The sequence below is a fragment of the Montipora foliosa genome, unplaced genomic scaffold (assembly GCF_036669935.1).
Source record: "Montipora foliosa isolate CH-2021 unplaced genomic scaffold, ASM3666993v2 scaffold_412, whole genome shotgun sequence".
NCBI lineage: Eukaryota > Metazoa > Cnidaria > Anthozoa > Scleractinia > Acroporidae > Montipora > Montipora foliosa.
The window spans coordinates 1,017,501-1,027,500 of record NW_027179715.1 but is presented as its reverse complement, the minus strand read 5'-3'; the positions used below and the strand labels follow the sequence as shown (position 1 = coordinate 1,027,500).

General features: G+C 39.2%; 1 protein-coding gene across 1 annotated transcript in view; it reads right to left on the bottom strand.

Annotated features, from left to right (window-relative positions):
* The window catches only part of LOC137988280 (tolloid-like protein 2), a 121,796-nt gene that overhangs the window by 52,798 nt on the left and 58,998 nt on the right, over nt 1-10,000 (bottom strand). Inside the window, exon 6 of the mRNA XM_068834319.1 lies at nt 7,089-7,136. Within this exon, the coding sequence (XP_068690420.1) occupies nt 7,089-7,136 (48 nt within the window). The remainder of the gene's footprint in view (nt 1-7,088; nt 7,137-10,000) is intronic.

The window sequence follows — 10,000 nt, the reverse complement described above, 5'->3', positions numbered from 1 at the left end:
GAAACGACCACTACGCCCAGATCATTATGGGAAACACAAAGAAATCACAAGATGAGAGATGGATGGCCACACAAAGCAAGTTTGGATGGCTTCTCTCAGGACCGGTACTCAACAACGAATCCAGTACGGAAACTGCACTCAGCACATTATGTCAAATGATTGGTGCACAGCCCACAAGAAACGAACACCACAACGAAACTCTCACTAAGTTCTGGGAAATAAATAAACTCCCAGATGAATGCAACGCCCCTGAGGTAACAGACGTCCAGAAACATTTTCAAGACACCATTGAATTCAACAAAGTTACCGGCAGATATACTGTAAGACTCCCATGGAAGGACAACAAGCAAAACCTACCAACAAACTTCACATTGACGAGAAAAAGACTGATCAACCTGCAGCAAACCCTAAAAGGAAAACATCCAGAGCTTATTTACAAATACAACGAACAACTGATCGATCAACTCAAGAGGGGATTCATAGAACAAGTCCTCGACCCGAACATACATGAAGGAGTCATACACTACATACCCCATTTTCCAGTCTTCAAGGAAAGCAGCACAACCGCTATGAGAATCGTATACGACGCTTCAGAAAAAATATCATCGAAGGCATTAAGCCTCAACGATTGCCTTCATACAGGGCCTAACCTCATACAGAGACTACAAACTATGCTACTCACCTTCAGATCACACAAAATAGCCTTCACGGCAGATATCGAAAAGGCGTTCCTACAAATAGAACTCAACACTCAAGACAGGGATGCTACGAGATTCCTTTGGCTCAAAGATGTGACCAAATCTGCGAATAATCCAGACAATTGGGTCGTCTACAGATTCTGTCGAGTACTTTTCGGAGCCGCGCCGTCCCCATACTTACTGAAGGCCACAATACAGCATCTCCTCATCAAGCAAAACGACTGGATATCAGTAGACTTACAACGTTCGATTTACATGGACAACGTCCTTACGGGAACGAACACTATAGCTGAAGCCTTAGAGTATTACACATCATCAAGAAACTGCTTCCAAAAGGCGGGTATGAATTTACGACAATGGACCAGCAACTCTCCTACTTTAAACCGCCAAGCTCATGATGACGGCGTACACGCAGAACCAATGGTCAAAGTACTAGGACTCAATTGGAAAACAAAGACAAATACTCTGTCACTATCATTAACAAAACTTATCAAGGAAATCAACAGCATAGACAAAATCTCCAAAAGATCAGTATTAAGCTTATCTTCAAAACTATACGACCCCTTGGGATTTGTGGAACCAGTGACAGTAAAAGCGAAAATAATGATGCAGGAACTATGGAAACACAACCTACCATGGGACAAAGAACTTCCTGATAGCTTTAAGGAGAACTGGGTCAGATGGCTGGATGAACTCCAAACTCTGACTCCACTAGAAATACCCAGACAATACTTCAATAATGTTGGCAGTGAAGTTCAACTACACGTGTTCTGTGACAGTAGCCAACTAGCATACGGAGCGGTGGCCTATTTGAGAGGAACCACCCCCAAAGGTGGGACAAAATGCACATTCGTAATGTCCAAAAGCAAAGTAACACCCATAAAACCACAAACAATGCCACGATTGGAACTACTTGCAGCAGTGCTCGGAGCAGAATTATCTAAATACCTGTCAAATACCATACTTCCAAAGTTCTACTCGTGTCAAATTATATTGTGGAGTGACTCACAAATTGTGTTATCATGGATATCTTCATCAAAGTCTCTACGACAACAGTTTATCCAACATCGAGTACAACTGATTAGAGACATCACCTCGCAGAATACGTGGAAGTACTGCCCGACCACATCCAACCCTGCAGACCTCATTACCAGGGGAATGAACGCTAGAGCTTTTATATCTAAACAGCAGTATTGGAACCAAGGGCCTCCATGGCTTATGAAGCCAACACAGGAATGGCCATCAATCACTGAAAACCAGTTACCAGACAGCACAGAAAATTACACAGAGAGCCAATCAATAAGCGTTAATCTCGCAAGCCCACAAACGAGCACAAATTTATTGAACGCCATCGATATTAACAAATACAGTACCTTTAACAAGACACTACGAGTTCCCGCGCTCGTCATCCATTTCACCGCAAAATTGAGAAAGAAAACGAAGTCTAATACAGTTACTGCCATAGACATGAAACACGCTCGCATCGTTCTACTCCAATTTGTACAACAATTCTACTATGGAGACATCCTATCGCAAATCAAAGACAAAGCTAAAGGCAAACGGCCAGCAATAATACACCAGCCTGGCCTCTATTTAGATGTAGATGGCTTGATACGATGTCGCGGACGACTGCAATACGCACAACTACCACACAACACCAAGTTTCCCATATTGATACCAAAGGAGAGTTACTTGTCAACTCTTATTGTTAGAGCAACTCACTGCGTAGTTCTGCACGGTGGCGTACGTGAAACCTTAACGGAACTCAGACAGTCGTATTGGATAACGAAAGGCAGACAGCTGGTAAAAACGGAAATAAGAAAGTGTGTGACCCGTAGAAAAGGAGAAGGACCACCATTTCGCTCAGTTCACTCTCCTCCATTACCAGATATAAGGGTCACAGGGTCCCAACCCTTTCAAGTAACGGGAATTGACTATGCCGGACCATTACACGTACGTAACGTTAACAAAGAAGTTGCAAAAGTTTACATCTGCCTATTCACCTGCACAGCAATACGAGCAGTACATCTTGAGTTAGTGGAGGATCAAACAGCCAGTGCATTTTTGAGAGCCTTCAAAAGATTTGTAAGTAGAAGAGGGATTCCAGAATGCATAATTTCAGATAACGCGAAAACATTTAAAGCAGGTTCACAAGATCTACAGGCCCTCAAAACACAAGTGATAGAAGCAGCCGAGTCTCAAAGGTTCCTCGCTAACCATGGCATCAAATGGAAATTTATAACAGAAAGAGCGCCCTGGTGGGGAGGCTTCTATGAGCGACTAATAGGACTAGTCAAAAGAAGGCTGAAAAAAATGATTAGAAACACGTCTCTGAACGCAATAGAATTACAAACCATACTAACAGAAATCGAAGCTACACTTAATAGTCGCCCACTTACTTATCCATATACAGACATCAATGACGGTCCACCTCTTACCCCATCCCATTTCCTCTGCGGACACAGACTTCTAACACTACCGGATACAGAAGAAGACTCCAACTACATCCCTCAGGATTCAGCCAAAGATTTAACAAGACGAGCGACATACTACCAGAAAATAATGCAAGCTTTCTGGAAACAATGGCAAAGGGAATACTTAACCGGTCTCAGGGAACAACATTCATCGCAGAAAAACAAAAACATATCGGGAGAACGAGTGGCTCGAGGTAAGGTTGTCTTGATACATGACGAAACACCGCGAAATCAGTGGAAACTCGGAGTCATCATTCAACTACATCAGGGGAAGGATGAGTTGGTGCGCTCAGTCACTCTAAGAACAGCAAAGGGAAACCTAATCTCGAGACCTATTGAGAAGCTTTACCCTCTTGAAGTGTTATCCGAGGAAGATAACCTGCAAGACTCTAAAGAGAAATTTAAGAACCCTGAAGAAGTAAGGTCGACAAGCGAAATACGAACAAAACGAGCTAGTGCTCAACGAGCTGCACTGAAAATAAAGGAACTCTATAGACTTAATGAACTTTAAATACTACTACCTTACAATTTTGTAAATCTCTATAATCGACATTATATTGCTGGCCCGGGAAAGTGTAATGAAATCAGTACATTAAAGGTAAATTATCTACGTATAATTAGTCACATTATGTACGTCACTAATCAGATACAAAAAGCCTTCACAGAATGGAATAAACACAAGATCATAAACACTTCAGTCTGATTGATATCTCCGAAACTTGCAAATTATCAACATGTCAGCCCAGAAGCCAATGTTTCTCGCTTCTCTTTTATTTGTTATTCTTCCAAGACTGGAATGCTTTATTTCAATACCACACAATTCAGTGCATTCTGATTTTCTGTAACACGTACCACAGGCAACCCAGAATATGCTTCACGAAAGCATTTCGGTTTTTTTTCGTTTTGTCGGAGAGCTGAACCAGACTTCCACCCGGCCACATAGTCAGTGGGACTTCCCGTCACGCAACTTAGGATGTTTATTCGCCAAAAAGCTGTTAAAACGTTAATGTACTTAAACTTTTATGAATATAGTCCGCTTTTTATTTACCACAAGATATATATTTTTTTGTGTCTTATTGAAACATGTAATCGTGACTTTTAAGAAAGAAAGCTAAGACTATTACGTCATCGGATGATGATGCAATCGGAGATTTGACAACGGCTATAAGTAATGGTGCAATACCTTTGTGTGCAGCCGTTGTTGTCAGTTTGTTGTGCTACAGATTGATAAGGTGATTTGGGTTCTATAGTCATCAGTGAATCAACAAGGACTGCTTTGGAATGTGTACTACGTTGCAACTATAGTGGTAAGAAAACCGATAAAATGTAGTTTTGTTGGTGAGCAGTCCCAAATTTCTATTCGGTCATATAGTCAGTGGCACGTTGAATCACGCAACTTATGATGTTTACAGGTATTCGCCAAAGCTGTTAAAACGTTAATGTACTTAAAATTTTATGAATATTCTACTCTTTATTTAGTACAAAATATATTGCCTTTTTGTGTTATTTAAGTGGTTGATTCGAAGCGAGTATTGATTACATAAAAGGTAATTATGTCATCCATGGAATGCGTCGACGTTTGAACTTTCATTGGTAGGGAAATAACCACCGTACTAAACATAGCCGCGGATAACGCAATTCTTAAATTAAGTGACGCGTGTGACTACTAGGCCTTTACTCGTGTAAAAAAACAATTAAATTTAAGCGCGACTTTTAGGAAAGAAAGCTGTAAGTTGTTAAAAGTGTTATTATCGTATCGTTCATACCCATAGATATCCTGATGACAGTTCCAGATTAATTAAGACCATTACGTCATCGGAGATTCCTCGGAGATCATTTCACCTCGGCTCTTAGCCGGATATTGCAATAAGTTCGTGTGCATTCGTTGTTGTCAGTTGTTGTGCTACAGATTGATCAGGTGATTTTATGTCTATAGTCATAGTGGATCAACAAAGACTACTTTGGAATGTGTACTACGTTGCGACTATATAGTGGTAAGAAAACAGATAAATTTTCAAAGCGCGGTTTTAAGATCTGAAAGATATTCTTGTTTTCTTTTAAAACACTGGCGATTCAAGAAAAATTAATTGCCTAACTGGTGAATTCGACAGTATATTTCGCTGGAAAAACCAATATCACACTCATCCCTTCGTGATTCATGTGATCAGTCGGTTTTTCAGGTAAAATTAACCATGGAATTCACTAGTTAGGCAGCGAAGAAAATGTTACATAATCAAGCAATACCCGGGAAAACCAAAGGCCGGACAGTTCCAAAGCCTTTTATTTTCACTAATCCTACAGCCAGTAAAAATAAACAAGCCGGGAGCTCCGCTTTTAGGCCTGGCTAAATCTATATATTATATCAAATAATAAAGCCATGACTTCAAATAATATGCATTTAATATAAAATAAATTCTGGAGTATTGTATGGTATATCACAAAACTTTATTTCTTAAGTAATGAGAAATTGAGAATATTAAGGTAAATAAATTATTTTACAATCGGCGCCCCAAAAATATAAATATACGTAATATACTTGTAACGCTAAACTGCGGAGCTAAGAATCATAACGAGAGACATGTTTTCAATCAAGGCTTATTTCAGTGTCTGGTGTCACGCAAGTGACAATTCGGAATTCAAATGCTGTATTGCTGTGTATTTTCAAACCCAAAAACGTTACCGAACTGGTAACTGGTAAAAGGATTTATTTCTGGGTTATCTTCCACCTTGTATACATAAAAATCCGGAAGACCTCACGGTTTTGTTTTTAGGATCTGCGGAAAACCATCGAGTCAGCGAACGTTCGAATTGTAAACGCCTTCCAAATAAAATTAACATTAAAGATACCTCCCGTCTTTTAATGATAAAATGTACACAATGGATAATTCACTCAGATCCTCAGAGAAATCCTCAAGCCCACGGAGGAGAAAAGCTGTAATCTGGATACGGAGAACTAAAAATACAAGCGATGGGCCCTCAAGTAGTGATGTGAACACACCGCAAGATTTCGCATGATGTGGATTTCACGCCAAATTGTTACTCTAACTACAAGTGCAGATAAAGAAGATCAGAGAATAAATGCTCTATATCTGTGTGAGGGATTTTGCCGCTTTAAATCGTAAATGTAGGACTAAACTACGCTCACATCCACACTTCTTTGGAAAAGTTGCATCTTTACACAACCGATGACGTCAAAATCTTCAACTCGAGGGTTTGTCTTATACTTTCCCAAAAAATACGCCAGGTTTCTTCGCATTTTAGATATGTTCTCGGAACAGAAATTAACTCATTTCTGAACAGAAACGCTTCTAGACAATTACAATTTAGATTTTAAAATAAGAAATGGTGAAATTTCGAGTAACGCGCACTTTAATAAGCATGACAGATCTAAAGAAGATTTTCTTTAATCTGGAGCACAAGGTAAGTTCATTTCTACCGTTTAGTGTAGTCATTTCCTGTTTGCACATTACAACGAATTACATTGTTAATAAAGTTTGGATTATTATGTCGCTTGTTTCTTTTTACGCCAAAACATTGTTAATAATTTATGCTCATAATCATGTAGTCCAAAAGTTATTTATAAAATAAATGTTTTCACTTGATTGAATGTTGGCTATAGTTGTGCAGCAAAACAGAGAAAAAAATATGATCACAATAAATAAGACCTTATTGGAGGACTGCCTCGAGTATTGGCATTGACATTAGTTTATCGTATTAAATTCCAGTGAAGAAACAACTGTGGAGCTCCGGTTTTCGCCTGGCTCAATACATACATTATGTTTACAATGATATCATTGGTAAAATTGTATTATGTTTGGAATGATCTCATTGCTAAAGGCGCCAGAGACCGATAAAAGGTTTGAATTGTTATCCGTTTATCTTAAAGAATTTCAATGAAAAGGTTTTCAATACATACGTGGTGTAGAGGGCATTTGAGTTGTACTTGTCGTCATCGAATAGTCTGCTGCCGGAAAATAAGTGCAAATGTAAATATTAGTATTGAAAATCGTGGAAAGTCAAACACACCTTGCTTCAGCATCGTTCTAATTTCTTTCTCAAGATTTCAGGGATCCACATTCGCAATCCTCCGGTCGTCCTAGACAGCTAAGACCCAACCCGGACAAGTCTAATAACTCCAAAAGTCGTCCGTTGAACGAGTGAAGTTTTAATAAATATCTTTTTATGAATGCCATAAAATGTTATAATATAGAATGTACTTTCGTTCTGATCGCTTTTCGTTCAATGGAAACTTCCAGAAAATTAGGAATAAACATGTAGCTTTCCTCAGCAATGAAATCTGAAGTTTGGGTGCCATCTTTGACCACGCGATATTTTCCATGAAACGACAGCAGGCTCAATTTTTTATGTATCTCACCGCTGGCATGGTTGTCAGCAACTCGTTTACAAGGTGTTTGGCCACCTCTGGCAAAAAGGAAAACAAGTAGAGCAGAACCTGCTGCTTACGAACAGAAAAAACAGAAAATCTTGGTAGGATGTAAAAAGAAGTCACTAGACAGGAGCGTCGAAACTTTGGGTCTTTGAATCGTAAATTTGTAAGCTACATTCAAGTACGTTTCACCTTGGCAGATATGGACCACTGTAAATCGGGTTCCCACGGTGCAAATAACATCATACTCCAGAGTCAAAAGTCGTAATTTCTGACGAGAGTGTAAAAGAAAACGCGGATGCACAAGGTACAAGTCCTTTTATCGACTATTTTCTATACTTGCCCATTTTTCAACGACCAGGGCAACCCAAAATTTGTCCGGGCAAGTATATTATAAGACGTCCTTGCCCGGCTGACGACAGTGATAGAAAATGAATATGGATCCCTGAGATTTGGCTATGATTCACTTCACTTTTCATCTTGCGTAGTCTGTTGTTTATGTCTGTGATTGCTTATGTAAACTTGAGTCAACTGAGATCGACTGTGTTCGTAACAGAAGCCGTTGCAGTAGGAGAAAGTGCTTTGGAACAGATAACAGGGAAAACAAGTTGGCCACAGGTATACATGATCGTCTAAAAGCTACTAGCTATATATAGTACCAGAGAAATTAAATAAACTGGAGTAACTCAGATTGAACCTAAAAAGACAGCTGCAAAGAGAAAACGTTTAATAGAACTAACCGACTACATGAACGCTACTGCGAGTTTCCAGGGTTCAGAATAATGATAGCTTTGAGTATAACCGAAAGGACTGGACTTCGACTGGAGAAGATATTACTTAGAAGATTAGCTACAACATGTGTAAATACCGATCTGCATAACAAAGAAACAATTGACATAAAACTATTAAAGATGAAACAACGACAATGATATTCAATGTAAGGAGAAATGTAGAATCAGAAAAATATCCGAGTCCCATCTGGGACTCGGATATTTTTCCGAGTGTACATTTCTCCTTACATTGAATATCACACAAAACTATAGAAATATATTTTGGTAATTCTGGTTCAAACAAAAAGCCGAGAGGAAGAAACATGAAATACAATGGTTGCATATTTCTCAACATGATCGGTGCAAAATTCTCGACCAAAGGCACTTGAGGTATGCGCGTCGATTCAAATCCACCAATCAGCGTATCAAGGCAGGGTTGTGGTTTTGAACTGTCAACGGTCGCGATACGCTGATTGGTGGATTTGGAAACGAACTCGCCCGTAAAATTCTTCTGGAATTATCATGAAGTATTGCTGGTCGGTGAAATTCAATGTTAAAAGAATGAGTTAGGCATATCTTTGAATGGCTCGTCGGCTCGTCGTTGATACCGAATATGAAAGTGTGATTTTATTTTTGTTACCTATGTTTTTTACACACGCGGTCACCTTTTGACTAAACTTTTGTTTGCTTTCGTTTCAGCTCTGTTTACATACATAGTGGCAGTTGAGAATACATGAAACTGCGCATACAGGAAAACTTGATTTTGATGTCAATAAAGGTATTGAATAAGGTCATGATATTTACATCCTTCCATTCTTTTGGTTAACGCGGTCTCTTTGAAAATACAAACAACAGAGCTTCATATTTGTGGTAATCGAGCGCATTCATGAAACGAGTGGTATTTTATTGGTCGAGTCGCACGATACAGTTCAAAAAAATTGCACTGTAGTTGTTATGGCTCAATCCGAGAAAGGAATGTGTTTCCAATGTGAGCACCCGTTTCTTTCGTAAGTGCGTTGCGTGGCATCACCAGCATCGACTGGGAAGAAGACTAGCAACAGGTATGATTGATGCTATTGATCAAAACTTCGGAAAGCTGTGTAGTGCCGTGTTTTTTTAGGAAACATTCTTTGCAATTCGTCCTTGGTTCGTACGGAATTCCTAATCGGTTTAACAATTCTTTTGCCTTGCTCCATTTTAGTCCGGAATATGAAAGTCTACCTTGGTCAAAAGTATCATTTCTGAAACCACTGATAGCAGATAATAGTTGGAACACTAGAAAATGTAAATGTAACGATAAAATTAAAATTCAACACAAGTTCCACACAACAAACAAAACATCAAATTGTTTCTGTGATAGATTACATTGGCATTTGATGCAAGACTACTATCCTCAGTAAAAAAATGTAAGATCATTCAAGGAACTCAATATCTGAACAAAAGGAAGGCAGCTCAAGCACACTCCGGACTCCCTAATCTCTGATTCCTGCTAGTTTCTAGATATAAGTAATGTCAACGTTAAGGAGAAGGGTAACAGGATACTTCGTAATGCTCATCAAAAATCTGTTTGCATCTTTGCGGAATGTCATAAAAATGTCATCGACACTATCATGCTGTTTACCAAATTAGGTTTTCATATCCATCCAGACAAATCGGTCTTCGTGCCCTCTC